Below are 25,838 nucleotides of genomic sequence, written 5' to 3' on the forward strand. Positions count from 1 at the left end.
TCTTAATGCTGCCGCTTTTCCTGCGTTCTTCATCTCAGGTAACAAACTCACAAAAGATACACAAACGTTTCATATTATTTACACATGCTTATTCCGGATATATGTAAAAAACCTTGTCAGGTGTTATTTTAGAGAGCAGGCGTGAAGTTCAGCTGTGTGCTCTTGAATTTCTGTCTGATTTAGCTAAAACGCGTGCTTGTACAGATGTAACTTGGAGCATTATGCTAGCTGACCAATCAGAGCCTCTTGAGGGCGGGAGAAACTAGGAAATATGACAGTCATTTTCTTGTTGGCTGAGTAGCTGTATATAATCAAAGAAAGATATATGAAAAAAATAATGTGATTTTCTACAAATGAAGCATGAGCACACATTGCTTTACATCTTATAAACACAACCAAGCCTTAAAATAGCACTATGGACCACCGCTTTAAAGGTTTTGTTTGGTTTGTTTGGTGCACTTAGCATTTATGATATCATTTTTAAGATCTTATCTAAAGATACAAATAAAAAGGCTTTTATGATTCTACTACCCATTGGTGTCTTTAATTATACAGAGAATAGCAATTGTGCCAATAAGTTAGGGCTGGACAATATATCATTTCAGCATCAATACTGCAATGTGTGTGTCCGCAATAATCACAACACAGGATATGCAATGCTGAGTTGGCATTATAGTCAATCAACAATTGAGAATACATAAAATTTGTGGAGTCATTGCAACGTATAACCGTAATAGAGTGAAACTTTTTAATTTGCAAGTGTTTTAAAGGCATTTCTAGAAAGTGTAAAGCATTCTGGCACAATAACCTAAAACATTTGTACCTTTAATGAAGAAAATTTTGACTGAATAATTAATACAATGAAGACTACACAGTGTTATTGTACATTCTATTATTAAATTTCTGTATCTGAATACTGTTTGACTCTCTGGAACACCATAAAGAACTGTTTCATTGACTTTTTTTTTGCTCTATTGTAATAATTCTTGCAATTTTATTATTATTATACATGATTCACACCTTACAAAATGGACCCAACCAACCAAAATTAATGATTTTTTTCACAAATAGAGCTGTTTAAACCATCTGGTGAAACTGTATTTATATCGCAATACATACATTTTCACAGATAAAAATATTGCAATGTCAGATTTGTTCAATATCATGCGTCAAGTGTCCAATTTCAGCTGGACCATAAGTTTTGTTGAACAACGTTATTTTAAAACAAAATCGCACTAGTGTGAATGGCACCTAATTGTGCCTATTTATATTTTAGGGAAATTCTAGACACTAGATTCTAGAGAGCAATTGATTGGGCAGAATATGTGATAAGAAGCTGAAGTACAAGAATAAAATAATTGTTATTCTATATTAGCAAAATTAAGAGACTGGAGTTAGAAATAGTTTAAATTTTATTAATTGTTTTTATAGCTTATAGATTACCGTAAGTTTAACATGTTCATACAATCTTCAATTTTGAGTCAAAACAGCACCAAGAGATAAATCTAATTTCCAAGAGATAATTCTAATCAAATCAAACCTGTCAAATCTGAACACAACCTAAAAATATCTTTATGCATCTCATTTCTGAAATGAAGACAAATGGAAATCATATGGGTTTAAAAAAGCATGAGGTTAAGTATATGATGCCATAATTTACATTTTTGGGTGAAATATCCTTTAAAGAGATATATTGACACTTAGAGCTTGATATGCTGTTTCACATCCCACTGCGACAAACTCCCCCGCCCCAAAATAAACACATTTTGATCACACAGCCACTTAAGTGGACACATGATTTCCATAAAGTGCCGGAATAAACTCTGATAAACAAACACTGCATTCTTTTACAAATTCCTCATCACGCAGAATATAAGGTCAGGCAAGCACACATTCCTCTGTTTTTAATCAAAACCAGGCATCTGATGTAACATCCACTGGGGTGCAGAAAAATACTGAATCCTAATATACAAACCCATTAGCAATAGTGAGAAATAGAGACTCAAATAGAAAGTGTAACAAAGAAAGTCAATCAATGCATGCATTTTCCTCCAAATTTTCTCCTGTGCAAGTTATTATGGGTCTACGAGACATTTAATAATGGTGCTTTCCGAAGAAACCCTAAAACTGCTCTGATTCCTTTACGTGAACAAGAATCATAGGTGATCAACTTCTCCCCATCAGTCTTTCTGAGTAAGCCTATAAAAATGAGTATTTAATCAGTCTGGCCGAAGGGGGAAAAGTACAAGAGTGGGTCTCTCTTGACCACACTCTCTCCAATGTTATTCTTAAGAAAAATGATTTTAATTGTAACCCTCCATGCCTTGTTTCTCTTGCTCTCTCTCCCATTTCCTGGAAACAGGGAGAAGAACTGTGCCACACACTAAAGCTTTACACACACACACACACAGAAAAAAAACACACATTGCTGAATTTATGATCCCGCCTGCTTGCTGCATATGACCAATCAAAACAGCCACCGTTCAAAACACCTCCAGATGTTGGAACGTCAGCCGGAGCAAAGGGATGATTACGAGTCACTGAATCATAGGTGTGGGAAAAAATGCCCACATCGCTACAACAATGACTGTAGAGTAAGTATATGTGTGTGTGATGTGGAAAGTGTTGTTGAATGATTTGCAAATGTGGTAAATTGGCAATGGAGGTCTTTCTCATGATCGTGCTGAACTGACCTTTGACACGGGGTCCAAATATCAGGGAAGCGTTCACTCACGCAATAGCACACATGAACACACACAAAGGGGGGAGAAGCATACTGGAGGTCTTGGTTTTTTCACTTGTCCCAAAGCAAAACAACTTAAAGGAACACTAAACTCCTAGAATTAAGCCATTTTTAAACTATTTTTGAATCCATTTGGGTGATTTCCCCGTTTAGAACATTTAGCTTAGCTTAGCATATATCATTGAATTGGATTTTTAGATTAAATTCAAATCATTTTAAGCTTGAGTCTTTGGTTACATTTTAAGAATGTCCAGATCAGGTTTTTTTTTTTCTTTTTTGCCTTCGAGTATAAGTCATTTGATTTTGAGTATCTACCGATACCAAAACACAATCCGATATTTCAATAATACAAAAAAAGAATAAAGAAGAGCAAAGAAACAGATCCAGGACTTTCCTTATTTTTTAGTTAATTTGTATTCAGTGGGGTTGCCTGGGTTAAATTGCTTTATTGTATCAGGTGTTTGTTTTTTAATTGCCTTATTAGGTTTGTAGTGTTAAATGTAGCTTTTTCCTTTCCACCTCTTGCAACTCTAAGTTTACATATCTCACAGTTTGCTATGGCAATGTTGTCATCATCAACTTTATAATACCTCCAGACCACAGAATTACTCGCACTTTCTGCTTCAAGCTGCTTCAATGTTCTACTTTGCTGGCATTTAACCAATGGCATAAATAATGATAATATATATATATATATATTATATATATAGTATATATATATATCTCTTCAAGTCCTGATCGGGAGATAATATCTGAATCCGATCGAGTCCGAAACCGCAATATTGGGCCCAATTTCCGTTCACGTGATTGGATATGGACAGACAACCCTATTACATTGTGTACTAAGACTGCCGGAAAACCAAAAGTTGCCATTTTCTAGGCAGATATGGCAAGGAACTATACTTGGGTGGCACAATATATTCTTTCAGCTTCGATAAATCGCAACATGAACATTGGCTATAAAAATTATTATAGCATTATATAGCCACAGTTCAAAATACACAAGATTTGTGGAGTTACTCCAGATTTTAACTATAATGGAGTAAAAGTTTGTCATTTGCATAAGATTTTAAGTGCTAAGAGAATTTAAAGCATTTAGACACAAGCAATTTTACTATTTATAACTTTAATAGAAAATAATTTTATTCATTCATTTGTTACCTTCAGCTTAGTCCCTTTATTAATCAGGGGTCGCCACAGTGGAATGAATTACCAACTTATACAGCATATGTTTTAAGTAGTGTAACGCCCTATTCACACGGGGCTTCAGCGTCAACGCTTGACAGAGGGCGTGTCTGAAGTTGGAGCTGAAACGATCGTCATAGAAGCGTCAGCCAATGAAATTCAGTCAGCAATAGGCCACTGTCTGAGCTGGTGTATTTGCATACAGCGATCTGATTGGCTGACGCTTCCGTCGGCGCTTGAAAAGTTGAGCTGGTCCCAACTTCTGCAGCGAGGAACGCTTCTGAAGCGGCGCCGACGGATCCACAATGCAGTTCGGCAACGCCTGACGTCACCCATTCAAAGTGAATGGGAAGCGTTGACGCTGACGCCCCGTGTGAATAGGGCGTAATGCCCTTCCAGCCGCAACCCAATGCTGGGAACCACCCATACACTACGGACAATTAAGCTTATTCAATTAAACTATATAGCATGTCTTTGGACTGTGGGGGAAACCGGAGCACCCAGAAGAAACCCACACAAACACGGGGATTACATGCAAACTCCACACAGAAATGCCAACTGACCCAGCTGGGACTCGAACCAGTGACCTTCTTGTTGTGAGGCGGTCGTGCTACCCACTATGCCGCCACGACTCCTCAAAAATCATTTTATTAAACTATTTATACCATAAAGTCTTTGCAGTGTTATTTTATGTTTGATTATTTCAATTTCTTCATCTAAATAGGATTTGACTATACCCTGAACACCATAAAGCACTGTTTATTTCACTTTTACATTTGCTCTGTTGCATTTAGCTATGCTTGTACTTTGTTTATTTCATTTCATGCATGATTTGTTCCCCTACAAAATGCATGATTTGTTCCCCAATCAATCGAAAATTAATTAATCGTTCCCAAATAGACCTCTTCAATTCATCTTGTAAAACTGTATTCATATTGTTTATAAATAGTAAATATCGCAATGTCAGATTTTATCATACAGCCCTAAACTATACTCTCATTACATATTAAACAGCTCCTAAAAATAGTCCCCAGCACTAAACCCTATACTTGCACGACCAGTTAGAATCAGCATAATATCTTAACATCTTACACCGGTAAAGAGATTATAGTAAAAGGAAAATCATCAATACTTTGGCAACTTTTGAGTGAGATGCTAATGGTCTAATCTGATCCAATTATCTATGCTAAGCTAAGCTAAAAGTGATTCCGACAGACTTCGAGATCAGCTGATAAATCTCAAATGTTTAATGCTAGGAAAGTTAAAGAAATAAAGTAAAGCTTTAGATTCCTTTAAAATGCAGCATAATCAATCGAAAGAAATGTTTACATTGTTTTATTTATGGAGTAAACATCCATAACTATCTTGAGTTTGGTTGATTTGAATGCATGATAACAACAAAGTCATTGCAAACTGAGGGCCCGCATCAGCAGACCAGAAGTTTTGTACATGTTTAGAATACGCCAATACCAAACCACTGACCTCAACTTGTGATACTTTAACTTGTTTAAATTCTACTCCGCTAAAGTTACAACAAAAGGAAAACGAAAGGACTTGAACATCATTCTGCAGTAAACTGTCTACTGCTGATGTAGAATATAATGCAAGTGTTGAATGATGAGCTTTAACCATAATGATGTTGCTTCAAAAACTGTTTATATACAGATTTTGCAAATTATGAGGGCCAAATTCATGAAAAATGCGTAACTCACTCAAAAGTTGCCAAAATATTGATGAGTTTCTTTTTACAATTGTAGTTGAATTGACTTTTGAATCAGTCAAGTTATTAGGGAAACACAGGTATGGGATTTTTGGCTGATATATTGCGATATCAGTTATTTCTTCTATATTTAAAAGAGTATCCCAACAATGACAGAAGCCACAAAAATGAAATGATCAATTAAATAACATTACCTATTTTCAGTGCATGATAATATTTGGCAGCCAAAAAAAATCAGTGCAACTCTAATATCAATACACTTCTAGATTCCAATTGTTGCACATTTCTGCTGTGTGATTGAGTCTTAGGTCAATATAGAGTAAAAAAAAAAAGTCCAAAGCTTATCATTGTTATTGACATAAACTTTAGTGTGATTCGATATAATATTGTTTATAGGCCCAGCCCCAATACGCATCAATATATCATGATTGCCTACGAATCCTATTTTACATAGCTGATATTTTTGGATTTGAAGGTTTGGTTTAGGATTAGACCTAAAGTAGAAAAAATCTGTATATCTTTGAAACGTCTTTACTAATATAGCTTCAAAAGTGTTTTTTTTTTTATCTTGACCTTGAAGCCTCAGGAATTGAAAATATTCTTACAAATAGATGAAAATGTGTTGAAAGTTGACTTGTGGTGACATTTTAAGTGACCATCAATGTCTGGCAGACTGATAAATCAACCAAATTATGTTTTGCTTACATTTACAGCCATAAGCAGCTTTTAAAGAGGCACAGTTTACACAAAAACTCTGTCTTCCTTTATTCACCTTCAAATCATTGCAAAGCTAAATGACTTTCTTCCTTGGAGGATAAAAGACAGTTTGAGAAACGAAAACCCAAAGTTATACGTGAAATAATGGTGAATAAATGATGATTAAATTGTCATTTTATTGAACTATATAATAGATTCTGTAATGAAAGACTGTCAAATTATGATACCTTGATGGATCATGACATTGTATTGTTATACTTTAAAACTATCAGAAATATAGGCATTACTGAATTGAACTTTTATGAAACGCCAACAACAAATCCCTGAACGTTTTTCTTAACCTTGTTTTCAAGGTCTAACCTCAACATTTTTATACTAAATGAACATTAGAAGTTTAAATATTACATTTGTGCATGCAACAGCTCAAGTTTAACAACTTTAACAGGTTACAATGCAAAGCTACTCAAAAATATATAACATCCACACACTAATCAGCATGTCCTACACAGACAAGGAGAACTAACCTTCAAGATGGTCTTCGAGGAAACATTGTGATATATTTAGACAAACTATTTATGTGACTCGACGCCAAGCAGCACCACAAAGTTAGCAAAAAGTATTTTCAAAACATTAAACCGACTTCTAAATTCGTCAAGGAAGTGTTCAAGAAGTTAACGTACCCAGTAACATAGTTTCTAGTTTCTTGCGGTCAACTCGAAACCTCTCTTCGGTCCAGTCTGGGTCAGGCGGGGAGATGTGGCCGCAGTGGCCGCTGGAATCATCCTCAGACACGGCAGACGGAGAGTCGTCACTCCGCTCGCTGCTGGAGCCATGATCATGATGCATAAAACTCAACGGTTCGGCCATTGTCCCCTAAAGTGTTTTAAACTTAATGTGCTGGGTTTGTATGTGGAAGAGGTAAACGGCTAGTGAACATTAGGAGAAAAACATCCCGATTCGCAGGCAAGTTTTTCCCTTGTCCTGCCCTTGAAGTTCCTTGAAGCCCTTCTGGCCAGTCGCTACCCCCGAGAAAGTTTCAGTCTGGCCCAGATTCCTATGTACTCCACTTTTCCTCTGGCTCCAGGAGCAGAGCACAGCACACTATAGCTGCAGGTCATGGATGCATGGATGGATTGAGCTCCTGCGGGATCGTTCACGTGTCAGGATCACCGCCCACTCTCCTCCCAAAACTTTCTCATCATCACAACCAGTTTGCACGGTAAAAAAACGATCAATCTAAACATTTATTTATTTTAACGTTTTAAGTAAATACAACTTATGTACATTTAATTAATACAAAACAACTTGGTTGCACTTTTCTATGGTTCCGTTTTAAACAAATGGCCACAAAAGGGATGATGCACCCAAAATTACACTGATTATTCATTTACCCTCAAGTCGCTCAAAACCTTTACGCGTTTCTTCCTTCTGTTGAACACAAAATAATATCTTTTGAGGAAAGCAGGAAACCTTTAACCACTGACTTCTATAGTAATAAACAAACACTATGGAAGTCAATGAATGGTTACAGGTTTCCAACATTTCTCAAAATATCTTCTTTTGTGTTCAACTCATAAAGGTTTAAGGTTAAACTGTGCCTTTAAGTATAATCCATTATTATAAAGATTAATTAAAAAATGTGTCATCAAAAGACTTATTTCTGAAATAAAAGCAAGGGTAACACTTTATTTTATAGATCTATTTGACTATTAGTAGACTGTCTACTAAAACTAGTCTGTTGATACTGCTCCTTCAACTGACATTTAACTGACTATAAGAAACTTTGCAGGTGCATATCAACTTACCCCAACCACAACAACAGTCTACTTATATTCTAATGAGAATTAGTTGGCATGTAGATGCAATGTAACTTAAATTCAACAAACAGACCTTCAAAATAAAGTGTGACCAAAGAAAGTTCAGCGTTGGTAAAACTCTTTGCCATGATGTAATATTATAATTTCCTAATAACGGTAAAAGTAATTTTTTTATAAACATTGATTAGCTTTAACCTTGGGCCTTAACCAACATAGATGAATTAATTTTGTTGTCATGCGACAAGAAGCATGTACTCACACACACATATATACATATATATATATATACATATATATATATGAATACTTATTTTCTGAATTGTGAAACCACCAAGGGTGATTTACTTCAATTGTGGAATAAAAACATCATCTTGAAATTCAAGCATGAAATCTGTTTTCAGAAAATAAACTAAAATGCATTTTAAAAATGACATATTGTATGTTTTTTTAAGAGAAATGCTTTTCATCAAATTTAGGTTTTGTTCTTTAAAAAAGGTCAGAATATTTGTATTGTTTTTGTAAGATATTTAATATAAAATGAAGTTGTCATTAAATCAACCTCTTGTAAAATATTTTTACCAAATGTATTAATATTACAAAACTACATTTCTACTGACTTATTTTAAAATACGCTATAAAGTATTTAATTTAAACTTATTTTAACCATGTTTACATATTCCTATTGGAGGCTCTCATGGATGCATATAAAACAGCTAATATCGCCATCTAGTGGCACAAACAAAAATACTGAGCAGTGTCCAATTCCAACATCACACAAATATAGAAAATCATTCATTCATTTTCTTTTCAGCTTAGTCCCTTTATTATTTTGGGGTCGCTACAGCGGAATGAACCGCCAACTTATCCAGCACATGTTTTACACAGTGGATCCCTTTCCAGCTGCAACCAAACACTGGGAAACACCCATACACTCTTCCATTTACACACATACACTATGGACAATTAAGCTTACCCAATTTGCCTATAGCGCATGTCTTTGGACTGTGGGGGAAACCAGAGCACACGGAGAAAACCCACTCAAACACTTGGAGAACATGCAAACTCCATACAGAAATGCCAACTGACCCAGCCGGGGCTCGAACCAATGAACTTCTTGCTGTGAGGCGATTGTGCAAAGCACTGCGCCACCGTGACGCTAAATATAGAAAATACCTTACAATATAAACATCTGCAACGAGGCACATCTTTATAATAACACCTTTTAATGCAAAAACAATAAAAATGATCCAATATTGTTTTTATTTCTATACAATAAAATTACTAAAATGTAACTAATCCATTGGAAAATAAAAACATTTTTTTTTGTCTGTGTGTGTGTTCACTGACAGGTTGTTCCTGGATGCCTCTGTGAGCAGAGATGATTGACTCCGTCTGAACAAGGGCTTTCTGTAAAATTGTGCGTGTAAATATGTTTGTGAGTTTGTGTTTATGCATATGTGTGTGTGGGGAGGTTCATCTGTTGGTAAACGTCTCGTCTCTGTACAGGTGCAGTACAGATTCGTGTGCAGCAATAGTGTCCATGTGCAACCAATTCAAAACCTTATGGTCCAGTTACATTGCGTACTTCTGAGTCCATTCCCTTGCCAGTCTGTTATACCTAAAAAAAAAAAAGAATATTAATAAAATGTTTATACAAATGAACAGCACATGGCTGCTATTAGGCCTTTTTAACACATAATATATGAAATAAAAGTGTGAAAAAATTATCAGTTTTAAAACATTCATTCAATCTCCTTTGGCTTAGTCCCTTATATACCAGGGGTTACCACAGCAGAATGAACCACCAACTATTCCAGCATATGTTTTACGTAGTGGATGCTCTTCCAGCCGTAACCCAGAATTGAGAAACACATACACACTTTCTCATTCACACATGCACTCATACATTTCGGCAAATTTAGTTTATTCAATTCACTTATGTCTATATGTCCTTGAACTGTGGGGGAAACCGAAGCATCCAGAGGAAACCCATGTAAACAAGGAAAGAACATGCAAACTCCACAGAGAAATGCCAACTGGCCCAGCCGGGACTCGAACCAGCAACCTAGCCTGTGATAGTGCTAATAACTGAGCTATCCTGGCACACAGTTTTGTAACAGAGAGATGTATTGAATCTTAAAACAAAACCTTGAAAAAAAAAACCTTTTGTGTCTTATAGAATATGAGGCTTTAATTTTACAAGAAAAGTAAACAATAATCCAAATTGAGCGAAAACATGCAATTTGTTCTACTGCTGATATTTAGAAGTTAAAAAATATATAGATTTTGACATTGTAATGTACAGTCGAACTCAGAATTATTAGCCCCCTGAATTATTCACTCCCATTTAATTTTTCCCCAATTTCTGTTTAACAGAGAGAAAAAAATTTTTCAACACATTTCTAAACAAAATAGTTTTAATAACTCATTTCTAATCACTGATTTATTTTATGTTTGCCATGATGACAGTAAATAATATTTTACTAGATCTTTTTCAAGACACTTCTACACAGCTTAAAGTGATATTTAAATGCTTTACTAGGTTAACTAGGCAGGATAGGGTAATTAGGCAAGTTATTGTGTAATTATAATTTGTTCTGTAGACCATCAAAAAAAATTTACTTAAAGGAGCTAATAATTTTGTCCCTAAAATGTTTTTTTTTATTTATTAAAACTGCTTTTATTCTAGCCGGATTAAAGCAAATAAGACTTTCTCCAAAAGAAAAAATATTATCAGACATACTGTGAAAATTTCCTTGTTTGTTAAACATCATTTAGGAAATATTTAAAAATAAATAAATAAATAATCAAAGGGGGGCTAATAATTCTGACTGTATATCAATGAGAAGTTTATAATATTATAGCATACTTCTTAAGATTTCACTAAACAATATGAAACATCAGTTAGTATATCAAGTATGGTTACATTTGTAACTATAATAATGTGCCTTAGTATAATTATATTCAACCCTTGTGAATCAATTTTTAAAAAGTTACAAATTGTTTCATACACGGCTAAAATATCCATACAACAATAACATATTAGTATCGAGTTTTAATATATTTTTTGCAATTTCACTGACACAGATTTTTTTTTTACGAGCATCTGATAATAACCATTTAAAATTCAATTATTTGAAGGATTATAAGCCTTCAAATTATAGTTGGTTTACATAATGCCACCGTTGTTGCTTTTGTATTTTTTATTACTATTAATATTTTCCCTATACTAAATCAGTGGTCACCATACTTGGTCCTGGAGGGCCGGTGTCCTTCAAAGTTTAGCTCCAAATTTCCTCAATACACCTGCCTGGAAGTTTCAAGTATTCCCAATAAGACCTTGCTTAGCTTGTTTAAGTCTGTTTGATTGGGGCTGACGCCAAACCAAAGCCTATTGACCTTATTCTGCATTGCGGAAGTGTGCTCATTTTTGTGATTGTTTTAGAACTTCCGATTCGGCTGCCTATGGGAGAAATGACTAGGTATAATAAATGGCAGAAAATTATCAAACTACTTGCTCTACAAACAAGTGCGCTTATTACTATACATAAAAAGTATTATAATAAACTAATAAAAGATCAGTTTACAACATGGCGCAGAAAAAGGAGTATTTTACAAGATCTAAAAGTCATTGGAAGTGATTGAGACTGGAAATCTCACACCAAAAAGTATCCAATGAGTGAATCCGCTTGTACGTGAGGAATAAGGTCAATTGAAGGAAAGCCTGAAATGATTTGCCTAAATAGCAAAATGGCTAATGCTAACATTGCCTCTATGTCAGTATGCAGGAAAGGAGACTAAAAGCCGCTATTGCTTAGAGCGTTACAGGTATTCCAATGGTAGGTGCAGACATTTTCATCTCCCTAAATAGTAAGAAATTCTCTGGGTAAAATCTGCAGGACCCAGCCCTCCAGAAACAATCTTAGTGACCCCTTAACTAAAGGCTGAGCAGATTTTTTGCTTTGTTTATTACAATCTTGGATAAGTCAATTTTCGTAATAAACACACTACCATTCACACACATACACATTTCTCTATGTAGAGTAAACAAACAAAACACCCACAGTATTATAATAACATATGTGTTATTAACTTGGCCTGCAGTTTTCAAAGGCTGATTTATTTCCTAGGTCATTCTGGGAAAAAATGTGATGGAGATGTATCTGATACACTTTTTAACACGATTTTCTCAAAAAACAAAATGTATATGGACTATCAAGTAAACCTAAGTTGCGTTAGTAAAGGTTTTAAAAAGAATATAATGCTATACATACCATTTTATAATAATATATTTTACAATATATAGTATATAAAAACGCGACTATGATGAACCAGACAGAAAAGGTCAGATCAGCCAGATCAAAATCACTTACTTATCTTTGTCTGATTTGTAGATGTGTGCAATATCTGGAACTAAAGGGTCATCTGGATTGGGGTCACACAGAAGTGAGCATATGGATAATAAAACTGAAAGGAAAAACACAGACAAGAATCGTTTTATTGGCGTCAATAAAAGTAAAGAGAACATTGCTCAAATAAAATCACATTTGGCCACAATACTAAACTCCAATTCCTTTTAGGTTTTCTTTGCATGTCCATTTAAAAAGAACATTTAATTGATTCTCACGTTTATTTATGCAAGACAATCATCAACACAAAACACACTCAGCAGAATACTGTTGAATTAGATTTACTAAAAAAAAATATTAGCACAAAAATTAAAATTCTAGAGATTACTAAATCCCTAAATTAGACACATTTATGATGAAAAGATAATAAAAGTCCAGTTAATTAAAGTCAGCATACAACAGAAGTTGCACTCATCTTTCATTTAACCATTCCTAATGTTCTATAGATCCATGTAAAACAGCTTTTTTAAACGAGAATAAATGCAGCAGTTAATATGGCACACTGGAAATTAACTGGGCTGCTGTTTGATTGTTGTTCCTATGATCTGATTTCATTGACAGATTGCTCCGCCAAGTGAGCCCACAATTAAACACATCATCAGAGAAGAGAAAATATGTTATCGCTGTAGTGATGCTTTTTTGAATTAGGATCATAATGGCAAAAATTACTGATAAAAAATAGAAATATAAACATATAAAAAAAATAAAAATAATGATAATGTACTTTTGATTTTATGTTATCTGTAAGGTCTGTGTGAACCAGAAGTTGTTGAGTTTTTTTTATTTCAAAATGTTGATGTACTTTCAACCGAAACGGAATATTGAGTAGGGGCGGGGATTTCTTTTCGTGCATCATTCCCTCTTAGCAAATAAATGGTAACCAGTTGTGGTTAAAGGCCCTGTGAAGTGCTTTGAAATGCATATTTTTGTTCAATGTTTCACGTGATCTCAACCAATAAAAGTGAAGAGTGGGTGGGAGTATAGCTACTCGCCTTTTAAAAAAACAGACAAGAGTAATTTGTTTATCACTGCTCCGCCAGTGAGAATGGTTGCAAAATGAAAGAGGTGGAGAATGTCAAATAAAGAGCATTTGATTGATCACGATTTGATGAGAATCTAAAGTTTGAGGTGACGTGAATACAACCGTTGTGACAAACAACAAGCTGTACATGTTTATAACAGTTTAAAATCTTCTAAAAGTGAATTTTGTCACTGTTTTGTTGCACACTTGCTTATAGACATCCTAAAAATTAACAAAACTGATACTAACATCTAAAAAATAAACTTTATTTTAATGTTAAGAGACATTTAAGAATATTGTGGCTGAAACTGTCAAACTGATGTTAACAGAGGGACCGCCTCTCCAATCGTACAAACAAATGGTCAAGATTTATTTGAAGAGTACCAAAAAAATAATAATTCAGTGGATCAACTGCACAGATTAATTATTCACCTAAAGAATAACAATGTGCACTAGCAACATTAACATTGTAAATTTTGTGTATCATGTTGTCTTTAAGGTTGACGTGATTTCTAACCTTTGGATACAGTGAGTGCAGGTGACCATTGGGAACGCAGAATATCCAAACAGATGCTTCCATTGCTGTTGATATTTGGGTGATAGATTTTCGTTGTGAAGGCAACCTGTCAGAAAAAACATAACGTCAAATATTTAAGAACAAGTCATTTATGTAAGAACAAATTTATGTAATTGTCCAGTTACCTTTGGTGGTTTAAAGGGATAATCAGTCGGGAAATGAATTGTGAGGAAGAAAACACCTCCTTGATATGGACTATCACCCTAGTAAGAGATGAAGCGAGAGTTTATGTATAACCGAATTCCTTGGTTTAATTGAGCCAGTAAATCATTTCAGAAAATACTGAACAAAAATTATTCTTGTGTACTTACCGGGCCCATTATTGTCGCCTGCCAGTGAAACACTGAAAATGCAAATATTATATAATCAAAGCACAATGTTCTGTAAAATAATTAAAGACCATAATTGTGAATATATATTGAGCAGACACACTTACAGTCCTCTCCGAGTGGTCCAGCTGAGCACTGCGAGGGTGGATCCCGTTGCAAGTCCTGTAGTTCCTATGAATAAAGTATCAAAAAGGTATATTTACTTGCTTCAAACAGAGACTCAAAAGCTTTACAGAAAACTTTAAGTAGGATCATTGTAATGAAAAAAAGCCTATATTCTAAATTAAATATTAATATATAAAATTAATGGTATTTAGCTATGAAAAAAGGACAAAATTTTGTAATGTATGTTGCTTTAATAGCATTTTACTAATACTACTGAAGACCTTTAGTCTAAATGTAAAGAACAATTTTGACATGCTTGTATTTATTTTCTGGACAAAGCGCTGCCAATGTTTCTACCTCAGAAGAAGAAATCAATGTTTGGTCAAATAACCAAAATTGTCACAACAACTAAAAGCATTTGTTATTATGAACAACAGTCAGTAAAAGAGCTATAAAGAACAGTATTGCTATTTGAAATTTGAAAGAAATTTGATCAGAAATCATTACAATAAAACTATTAATATTTTACTGTGGTCTGATATTTTAAGTGTGTGTCTGTATTTTGTTTCTATTCTGATGAGCCAATTTTTACTGTAGACATTTTAAATTAATATGAAGTTTTAACGTAGTGGTATGTTTGTACTATATGTTTATGTTAAAGTGCATAGTAGTAAATATTTATTTTTTATTAAATAACTGTTCTTATTTCAGCTTTAATTGCTTTATACATTTATAACGTCTAGACATGACTGATTATGTAATGTGCATATACAATATGCTGTTATATAATCAATATTAACTTATTATTGTTATTATATTTACTGAAATTATAATCTTATTATATCCCATATTATAATCTCTAAAATACAATTTAACATTATATTTTAAATATGTATTTTATTTAAAGTTCTTACTGTAACGTTATTGTGTATGCTTAACAGACTTTTCCCCCCTCACAATTTATATAAGGTCAGCATTAACTACAGCTACGGAAATATCTCTCGCCAATCTAAAGTGAACCAATGCAATGGTATACTTGTTACAATTACAATGTAATATTTTTGATGTCGTTATATGACTTGACTTCGCTTTGTTCTCGACATCAAGCTCTTTTCATCTGGCCGAAAAATAAATTCCTCTAACCTCTGACTTTACATAGTAATGTGGACTGAGAGATGATTCGTTATCCCAGACACGAGTAGATCTCCAGAATCGACGTAAAGCTAGTCTACTTTTAAGACATTTATTATTTTCTAGAAATAAAAAACATTACCTTTTGGATCCTTTTCAAAGCCATCAGACCTCCGCTTCTTTTCTCTCTCTGTCTGTGGATGTGAAGGGAAAAACAATGACAGGGCGGACATGAGCGGAGTTTACTTCAAAATAAAAGTCCTACTTGTTATTGACATTAGCAAAAACAAACAAACAAACAAAAAAAAACAAAGCGCGTGGGATGGTTCGTTCAAAAGTTGATTTATTATTATTATATTTATAATGTATTTATTATATATTATGTTATTATACAATAAACTGTGACAAACTATATTACGATCGTATGATCTGTACCTGTATTTATTCGCTTTTTTTAAATACACAGCTTATTTTTATTGCTTCTTGTGTCATTATTAACGGTGTTTTGCTTTTACATGTTTACTTTATGTCCCAGTACTGAGTTGCGGCTGGAAGGGAATCCGCTGTGTAAAACATGCTGGAATGGTTGGTGATTCATTCTGCTGTGGCGACCTCTGAAATAGCCGAAGGAAATTAATGAATAAATGTTTACTTTAACAGTATCTCATTTACATAAAAGCATACAAAACATCACAAAAGTGTACATCTGACGCTATGTTTTGCACTTGACCATGAAATTTAGCTGGACATAAAACACCCTGTTTTTAAGGTTTGGGTCCCTGTCTGTACACTGCAGTCCTAGAGGTATCCTGCACAAATATGTGTGTTTCAGAGAATACTAAATAATGCACTAAGGTGATTTAGATGAAAGCATTTGCCACATTAATGCATGTCCACATAAAATGCACCAAACAGGAAGGGAAGGGCACTGGAAGGGCAGGGTGTTTAGTGGATGGGTGCTGAGGGATTACTGTAATTCATTTCTGATGCAGCATGCAGATGTTCTGTGTGCTAATCGCAAATTAGAGCTAATCCCAGTAAACAACATATCAGACAGAATTACTGCCTGCATCCTCTGCGATGAACTCCACTTCACTGCTGTGTGAATTACATGTTTACTTGCAGGAAATAATCTGATTGTTTATGGAGCCTTGCTTCTGTAGCTTTCATATCGCTTGTCTGTCTTGTTTATGCAGATATACATTCATGTAGACTATGTAATTCAGGCAGGCTAATTGTTAGCTTAGAGTTAAATTTGGTCCATATTGTTTTTCATGTGAAAATTGTACATAGGTTGGTTAGGTTAAATGTATCCATTTTGTTTTGTTGTCTGAGTGTGTATTTACATGTGCTATAGGTGAATTGGGTAAGCTAAATTGTCTGTTGTATATGTGTGTGAATGAGTGTATATGGATGTTTTCCAGTGGTGAGTTGCAACTGGAAGGGCATCTGCTGCATAAAAACATATGTTGGATAAGTTGGTGGTTCATTCCACTGTGGTGACCCCAGATTAATAAAGGGACTAAGCCGAAAAGAATTGAATGAATAAATACAATTCATAGTTTCTTTATTATCAATAAATGATCAAAGTCTTAAGTATTTAGGGAATTTCTGAACTGCTGAGACTTTCTTACAATTTTCTAAATAATAGTAAAAAAAAACGTGGACAAAAATCTTGATTTCAGAGGTCAGAAGAGACTTGCCACTTAATAGAATGGCAATACTACCAGGAAATAACCTCTTATTACAACTGAGGTTTGCAGAAGAGCATCTCTGACACAACACTTTGAACAGCAAACTGAGTCTAGAGTTCACACAGACAATAGAAAATTGGAAAAATGCTGTCTTTCCTGAGAAGTCTCAATTTCTTCTGCGTTGTATTTAGATCATAGGGTCAGAATTTGGCATAAACAACAGTAGAGAAAAGTATTTATCATGCTTTGTATCAATGGTTCAATCTTCTGGTGTTGGTGGTCTAGGAAAGATATATTTGTTGCTTGTTTTGGGGCCTTGAGTACCACCTGAGCATAATTCAAACATTAAATGTGTGATTGTGCATGGCTGCTACTGGCATTAACAATAGTATATTACTACAGGTTATGGTGCAAATTACCCCCCCCCCCCCCCCACCCACCCAATTAATGCTTGATCCCCCCTAAAGGACATCAAAATAGGATGTATGGTGGGTCAGCGACTTAATAGTAAGAAATGGCTTTCTCTGATCTTTGATCAACATCTTAAATATTAATAATTAAAAATGTATAATATAACCCTCCATAATGGTTCACACCATTGTAAATGCATGATCACAACAATCAATAAAAAATATCATTCAACAGTCTGGCAGTTTTAGTAAGTATCTTAAGTATTCTTAATCTTAGTATTTACAAAACACGTTTCCTGTAAAATAGGTGTTTATATCGCATGTAGCATAATAGAAAGAATAGACACACAATTTTAATAGTTTGACCTACAGTAACCCCTAAAATAGTCACTAAATAATATCTCTTAAAACACTGAAAACGTATACATTTTATTAATAAATTAGATGTAATTTAAATACATCCATAAATTTTATTCACTGAAGCATGTTTTACCAATGTATTATCGAAAAAGCTGACGTCAATGTCTAAATTGGTGACCCATTTAATGATTAATTCAGGATAATGTGACTTGTCAAAAAGCTTTCTTGAACACGACAGATGATAGAGAGTTTCTTCTCAGATCTCAATCCAACGTTGGAACAGATTTGGGATAAGCTGGAAATTGCAGATTCACATCATCATTATGTGCTTTTGATAAATCGAATTGTGTGATAATGGATCAAAATCTCAGAGGAATGTTTTCAAAGGGGGCACAACAAAACATTCAAGCAAGACCTAAGTAAGCTTACTAAAAAGTTTGCATGCCATAGCCTATGGCCTTTATTCTTATTTCATTTGGCCACCAGATGGAAGCTAACGATCAAATATGTTCACCCTTATTGCATCATAATCATGTAGACATTGTGTAGCTCAACTTTAGCTTTAGATTGCGGATCCGTAATGTACAAAATTGTACAGTAAAATCATTATTATTTATAAGTCTGCGGTTCCAGTCTCACGAAAGAATGTCAAAGGATGTCACATATTTTATCCAATTTTATATTTGACTAAAATACTTTAAAATTCCAGTGATGCTAGCTGACTAGCAGAGTAACTTCAAAAAAAGATCTTAAACTTGCTGTCAATCATAAGGTAAGATTTGTATTGTTATTAAAAGTTATTTTCTTTTACATTAGACAGACTGTTGTCATACTATTACACCAGCGGTTGTTATTGTAATAGAGGTTTAGTGTTTGTTTACCAGTTGAGGTAGCTCTCATGTTTTATTTAATATCCCAAATGGTCTCGTTTCGAAAAACCTTGTCAGCTCCACCACGTTGAACCAAATCAGCTTTGTTCAGATATGTGATTCCACAGGGCTTTTGCCAAAGGACTGCTGTGTGCCAAATGCACATCTGTATGTTTGGAGCTCTCTGCACTGCTAAGCTACTTACAAATTAGCAGTGGACATAATATTTTCTCTTTATCATTATCATAATCATCACAGCTTTGGTCTGTGCCAATCTGTCCTTTTCCTCATAACACGGACACACAGAAAGAGAGAGAGTACAACAAACATGGCTAATTTTTTAAAACTTGGCTCCATACACAGTGTCCTTTGTGGGGTTAAGTTTAAGCCTATAATCAGAACAGATGTTGAATTGGGATATAATTTATTTGATTTTGTTTTAATGCTTTTGCAACACTGTTGTTATTATTAGTACTTTACATTATGGGGCTCTGGATGCTGGTTGGTGTGCTGTCTACAACAATGTCAGATGATGCAGCACTTTCCAAATTGTTTAAAATCCCTTGAAAGTAATGTGGGCTACCATTAGAAAGAAAAACGCCAAGCAACAACCTTGTCATCATAAGTCAAATGGCGCTTTTATGTAACTCTTCTTCTGTATGCCCTATAACCAGGTTATTTAATTTTGTTTTTCATTAATGGCCATTTCCAACAATAGGCAGGATTATCTTCTTGTCTAACCCTGTACATAATTGTTTAAAAAGGACCCATCATCTGAAATTGTTATTTTGTTATGGGTATTTGGTATGAAAGATTATTGGGATCAGCAGTGATTGATAATATTTTAATAGATTTAATTCGTTCAGTAGGTCCTGAGCTCGTCTTAGGCTGAAGTGTTTTTAATCTCTGTTTTTGTGCCCCTCTCCTCTGCTAATCTGTTTTTTATTATTCTCTTTAAAGCCCTAACAAAACAATTACTTTCCTAATGTCATATTATTGAGATTACCTTTGGAAGAAAAAAATATAGATACTATAAAATTGCTTATACACCCATTACCAAATTACTACATAATATTCAACAAAGGTTACAAAAAATACCAATACAACAACAACAACAACTTTTAGCATTATATTTTTGCCATAATTTGCATTATCTCCCGGAGATGGGTTGCGGCTGGAAAGGCATCCGCTGCGTAAAAATGTGCTGGATAAGTTGGCGGTTCATTCCGCTGTGGCGACCCAGATTAATAAAGGGACTAAGCCGACAAATAAAATAAATTAATGAATGATTTGCATTATCTTAAAATTGTTTATTTGTAAATAGTTGTTATTAAACAATGACATTTGGGTTACAGTGTATATTTATTTTTAGGGCGACACAGTGGCTCAGTGGTTAGCACTGTCACCTCACAGCAAGAAGGTCACTGGTTCAAGTCTCGGCTGGGTCAGTTGGCATTTCTGTGTGGAGTTTGCATGTTCTCCTCGTGTTTGCGAGGGTTTCCTCTGGGTGCTCCGGTTTCCTCCCAAAAGTCCAAAGACATGCGGTAAAGGTGAATTGAATAAACAAAATTGCCCACAATTCCACAACATGTTACTGTCATTTTACACAGTAAATTACATTAGTGTCACTTTACAGGATTTAATTTGATGTTTTCAGGATTTTATTGTGAAATTAAGGCAAGCATCATGATTACAGCAAATTACTGTAAAAGGGGCTATATCTTTTGCATGTTAGTTATAGGAACTCAAACACTTAATATTTTATTCAGCATAGAAATTAATACACATTTACTTTTATGCTAGTACAGGCACTTTTTTGTTGTTTAGAAATATTTAAAGAATTATTGTTATTATTAAGTACCTCACAGTAATATGCTGTGAATTTACATACAATTCCTTACTGTGAAGTAATGCAATTATTAGCCAGTAATTTACTGTAAATTTGAGGTCAAATATTTTACAGTATGGGTGTTTCCCAGTACTGGGTTGCAGCTGGAAGGGCATCCGCTGTGTAGTATATGCTGGATAAGTTGGTGGTTCATTCCATTGTGGTGACTAAGGGACTAAACTGAAGAAAAATAAATGTACAGTATATTCTATGATAAGACAGAATATCAATGTATTATTAGGGCTTACAGCTAAACCTTTATATTAAACAACTGGATATGAAAGTATTTTCAGCTAAATATGAAAACATAACAATTTTATGAGTTTCCTCTGATCATAATTAGAAAGTGACTAAAAGCACAAGACATCTACTGTTAATATATCTGTCAGCAGAGATTAAATAAATTAAAGGTTGTTCAAATAAAAACAGGCCGATATGAATTAAATATGACTGGGCTGTTGGGTCTGATCATTTCTGGGAAATAGTCTGCTTAACCTATTTTTTGGCTTGAATGCACTTTCATTTTTTCCAGATGGTAGTAGTGTTAACTGACCATTAAACAGGTCAGCAAGCCTTCATCATAACTTTCGTAAATCCTTGACAGCAGGACGTTTGGCCAGAATGTTGAAATTGCAATTGGCTGTGGCAAGTCAAGGTAATTTTCTATGACTTTATGATTATTACGATTATTTGTGGTGCACTGAAAGAATGAAGAAACCAGACAGCAAATCAAAAGCATAAAATATGTTTATTTAGTTATTATTTTTTGTGTGTGTGGTGATGTGGATTTCTTTTTTTGCTGGCATTATATTGCTCTGTTGATGACACTTATCAATGCAAAACATTCATCATCACAGCAGGTAAAGTGCTTTAAAATAATTTCCGTTACCCAGACACATGCTGTATTTTAACAGGGAAATATGACATTCACAGTAGCGGTGAACAAGTAATCACCTTACAGCATTTATTGACAGAAAAAAAATTAAATATGGGAACTTACTTAAAATTAGATGGATAATGCCCATAAATGCAAACTTTTTAAACACTATTTACATTAAACATAAAATAATTCAGAATAAAACAGTCTCTAGTATTCAATTATTTGATAAGCAACAACATAAAAACCCTTAAATGACACAGAAATGCAAACAAACAAAAGGTGAGACATCCTATTAACTGATAGTCCTTGTACAGCACGTGCTCTTCAAAACTGTCCATATATTGAGGTCCATTTTTAACTCTCATTTTCAGAATCGCTGCTGTTTTCTGTGCGAGGCGGAGATCTTTTCAAAGTGCTTTTGTTCTCTTGTTTTGAAGTGCTAGACAGATCTATTGCCATGTCCTCTGAATCGTCCGCTCCATTAGCTCCGCTTGACCATGTCGTGTCGCTGTCTTTCCCTTTGTGTTCCTCTGAATATGTATCTGAATGTGTCGATTCAGGCGTGCCAGGAGCTTTCTTCACAATTTCCATAGACTTTTTGTGCATTCCTGTTAGAATAAAATGCAGATATGATTAAAAGTTGATCTTAGGATGCTGGATATTAATAGCTTTTCATTTAAAATAAATATAATTTACTAAAAGAAATTCACACAGAAACTAATATAAGCAAATTTCACAATTAATCACAAAGAATAATTCACTTAAACATATCATTATGAAGTAAAAGTCTGAAACTTACTTCAAAAAAGTAATTTACAGTGTTTAAATGTATTATGGACAACACCAGACACATTCACAAGACACCTCAGCTATGTATCCAAGTGATCGAATACATATTTGAGTCTTTGAGTACTAAATAGGAAAACCACCTGCTGGCTCACCTAGAAGCCAGGGAGCGCATGAGCCCATCATCCCGCTCTTGGCAGAGTTGATGATGGATTCTGGGAGTGGAATGGAGTGGCGCACCATGGCTCCATACAGCCCATACTCTGCCATCACGCTGCTACGGCCCCAGCACTTTTCCCTCTTCCTCCACTTTGCACGCCGGTTTTGAAACCATACCTAGGCCAAAACATATGTGCATTAGATATTTGGGATCAAGAAACAGAGATGGAGGAGAATAAAAAATGTGGAACATTTCCTATACCTGTATCCTGTCCTCTGGTAGCTCTGTCTTCATTGCCAGCATTTCTCTCGCGTAAACGTCTGGATAGTGTGCTTCATTGAAAGCTTTCTCTAGTTCCTCAAGTTGATGGGAGGTGAAAACTGTCCTGAAAATCACAACGAGATAAGAAATTGGTCAAACGGATGAACAGATATGTATAACATCTGACTTAATGCAACATTTGAGTTCATTCACATACCTGTGCCTTCTCTTTTTCCTCTTTTGAGAGTTCCCTGAGTTTTTTCCATCATTGCGATCACCGGAAAGGCAGTCATCATCTGTATTGAAAACAATTTTGTTAATAAAAAATAAGAATTCTTGACATGCATCAAAATGAATGAGAGCAATTTCAAGTAATATTTTATTCAAGTAAAATAATGATGAGAATCTGAATCAACAAAAGTAGCCTATATATTTTTATATAGCTAGAATTCTTCAATGAAAGTTGTTTATTTGTTTTAAGTGTATTATATATTATAAAAATTATAGTAGAATTTAATATAATAACAAATTATTTAATAATAATAACAAATTAAGGTTGCTTGGTTTAAATGAGTTAATAAAATAGTATTTAATTATTTCTAAGTGCACCTTTAATGTGGATTTTTATTATTAGAAATTCAATTTCCAATTGAAGGATATGTCTTTTAACAATGCGTTTAAAGAAAGTTAAACAACCTAGTCCCTACTAAAAGTTAAAACTCTTCGAACTGTCAAAAAAAAATCTAAAGTAGGCTAGTTTTTATTCACATCACCTAAATTACCACCAATTAATTCATTTCAAAGTTTCCTGTGCAAATAAAGAAACTTAATTTCAATGGCAGTTTCAGCACTATCATCTGTGAACAGCTCTTCACTTCAATCACGAACAAGCAAAGTGATTCGTACCGGAGTAAACGTCCCTTTGCTGCTCCAGATTCTGCATGAAGTGGCTCTCCGTCCGTGACTGCAACAGAGGGATGTGGCTCGGGAGAAAACATGGGGCCCCAGGAGGCTGTTGCGCCGCCAAACTACACAGAAACCCCAAGCCCAAGGGCAAAGATCCTCCCGGGAAAGAAAATCCTCCAACCGCCGCGCTCTGGCCCTCTCCATTGGGCCCCGCGCCTGTTCCTGACTGGTGCGGCTGAAGTTCCGACTCCAGACCCAGGAGATCTGTGATTGCGAACCCTTTGGACCGAAATCCAGATCCATTCAGACGTGATTTGTCGATTCCGAACGAAGGGTAAAGTTTAACTTTAGGTTTTTCATCTGTAGCTTCTTCTCTTCCCGTCATGGTGGCAGTTTCTTTAATTCACTTTCTCTCTCAGACTGGTGGACGGTTACGCGCTCCGCCGGGACCATTTATCCCCCTGTCCAAACCAGCAGATCATCCCACTGTCCAATCAGATTCAACGACAGATATGTCTACCATGAGGAGGCGTTTCCCTTTTTCAATCACAAAGGATTAATTGCCACCAATTTTCCCTTTAATCCGATAAGGATTTTCCTACCCTGTTTGAATTGGTCCTAAGTAGTTTTTCCCCTTTAGATGAAAGATTTCACTCATGTGCGCATGCACTCCAACCCCGCGGGTTAAGTGGGTTGTTGTTGCAGATTTTTATAGGCATTTCAGTTGAAATGTGTAAAATAATTCAAATAAATAGCAACTAGATTTTTTATTTGTAATTTCGTTCGATTGCCGTATAGACATAATATGTGTTAATAAATAAATGAGACAGAGAATAAAAAGAATAAAATAAACACAAAAAATACATTTATCATAAAATCCTAGCCTGTGCCTATTTAAAAGCCATATGTCATTGTCAAGTACATTGGACTAAATATAGGCGACATTTTATTTGACTGTAAATAAAATAAAATATAGCTTAAGCTTATCCAGTGTTTTGCGCTATTTGAAAAAAAAAAGACTTCGCTGCCTTAAAAGCACACTGCGCGCAAATCAACAGCAACTGAACCAACAATATAACGAGCATATTCTTTTGTTAGTGAATAATAATAATAATAATAATAATAGCAATTGTTTATATTATTTTATAACTATAGCCTATTAAAATAATTATTTATGTACCGATTTAATACTGTGGTGTTATATAGGCTATATAAAGTTTTATTAATTTAAATAAAGGCCTAATTAGCCTCTTTTTAAAAGCGTATGCTATACTGATAATAGACATGTTTTAACTTGAGAATTATAGCCTTAAATCAATACATAAATTTGTTTAATCAAGTAAATATAATAATTGTAATAAATATAATAATAATTAATTATTTCAAATGAATAAATTTAATAGCCTGTATTGGTAATCAAATTATAATTAATTTGCATTCTATATTATATTACATTTATTTATGTTGAAATGTATCTTATTTTGTCCTATAGTAGTGAATTTATTAAAACATCAACTTTTAACGAAGACATTTTCATTGTGCATATTTTAACAAACATAAAAGTTCTGCTTTTTAAAAGGCCTACACTCAAAAAAATGTTTTTGCTCGTTCAAACTAATTGAGCTGGAGCAACACAATTCTTGAGATTTTATTGGAACAACTTAATTTTATTTCTGTTCAATGCACATAAATTTGTTAAAAGTGTTAAGTTAACTCAGTCAATTTGTGTTGGGACAACATGAATGAATTGTGTGGAATCCGGCATTTTTTACAGTGCACTATTATTATGACTGACACCTGTCCTTACGCATATATTTCATCACCAATTAATATATTTTTTAATTTCACAAATGAATCTCCCGCCTTACTG

The 25,838-nt window shown here is 34.3% G+C and overlaps 5 protein-coding genes across 25 annotated transcripts in view; 2 read left to right on the plus strand and 3 right to left on the minus strand.

The window, feature by feature from the left end:
• bicc1a (BicC family RNA binding protein 1a) overlaps positions 1 to 7,495 on the minus strand; it is a 66,106-nt gene extending 58,611 nt beyond the window's left edge. For all 12 annotated transcript variants that reach the window (XR_012393349.1, XR_012393348.1, XR_012393347.1 and 9 more), the window contains exon 1: positions 7,046 to 7,495. Coding sequence is in view for 3 of the 12 variants with exons in the window: in XM_068218870.2 (XP_068074971.1) it covers positions 7,046 to 7,232 (187 nt within the window). In the remaining 9 variants the exon portion in view is untranslated. The remainder of the gene's footprint in view (positions 1 to 7,045) is intronic.
• LOC141378555 (uncharacterized) overlaps positions 1 to 25,838 on the plus strand; it is an 876,211-nt gene that overhangs the window by 466,532 nt on the left and 383,841 nt on the right. The window lies entirely within an intron of this gene.
• Positions 9,389 to 15,978, minus strand: ube2d1a (ubiquitin-conjugating enzyme E2D 1a). Of its 2 annotated transcripts, none has more exons than XR_012392667.1 (7): positions 15,897 to 15,958; positions 14,626 to 14,689; positions 14,501 to 14,532; positions 14,315 to 14,392; positions 12,877 to 14,235; positions 12,556 to 12,755; positions 9,389 to 9,800 (listed from the first exon to the last, which is right to left on the minus strand). XR_012392667.1 is itself a non-coding variant. In NM_201110.1 (7 exon segments), coding segments are annotated over 7 exon segments (444 nt in total). In that variant the 5' UTR covers positions 15,921 to 15,978; the 3' UTR covers positions 9,389 to 9,754.
• entpd6 (ectonucleoside triphosphate diphosphohydrolase 6) overlaps positions 18,665 to 25,838 on the plus strand; it is a 78,063-nt gene continuing 70,889 nt past the window's right edge. For 3 of the 8 annotated variants that reach the window (XM_073927244.1, XM_073927240.1, XM_073927245.1), the window contains exon 1: positions 18,715 to 18,990. The gene's annotated coding sequence lies outside the window, so the exon portion shown is untranslated. Of the gene's footprint in view, positions 18,991 to 21,507; positions 21,631 to 25,838 lie in introns of all 8 variants that reach the window. The other 5 variants (XM_073927243.1, XM_073927246.1, XM_073927236.1 and 2 more) reach the window with 4 other exon arrangements.
• Positions 21,705 to 24,393, minus strand: vsx1 (visual system homeobox 1 homolog, chx10-like). 2 transcript variants are annotated; one of them, XM_005158663.6, is made up of 5 exons: positions 23,969 to 24,393; positions 23,280 to 23,358; positions 23,063 to 23,186; positions 22,797 to 22,977; positions 21,705 to 22,463 (listed from the first exon to the last, which is right to left on the minus strand). In XM_005158663.6, exons 1-5 carry the CDS (start codon positions 24,351 to 24,353, stop codon positions 22,210 to 22,212), a joined length of 1,023 nt encoding a protein of 340 aa, XP_005158720.1. In that variant the 5' UTR covers positions 24,354 to 24,393; the 3' UTR covers positions 21,705 to 22,209.

The sequence above is a fragment of the Danio rerio genome, chromosome 17 (genome assembly GCF_049306965.1).
Source record: "Danio rerio strain Tuebingen ecotype United States chromosome 17, GRCz12tu, whole genome shotgun sequence".
In the NCBI taxonomy this organism is placed as follows: domain Eukaryota; kingdom Metazoa; phylum Chordata; class Actinopteri; order Cypriniformes; family Danionidae; genus Danio; species Danio rerio.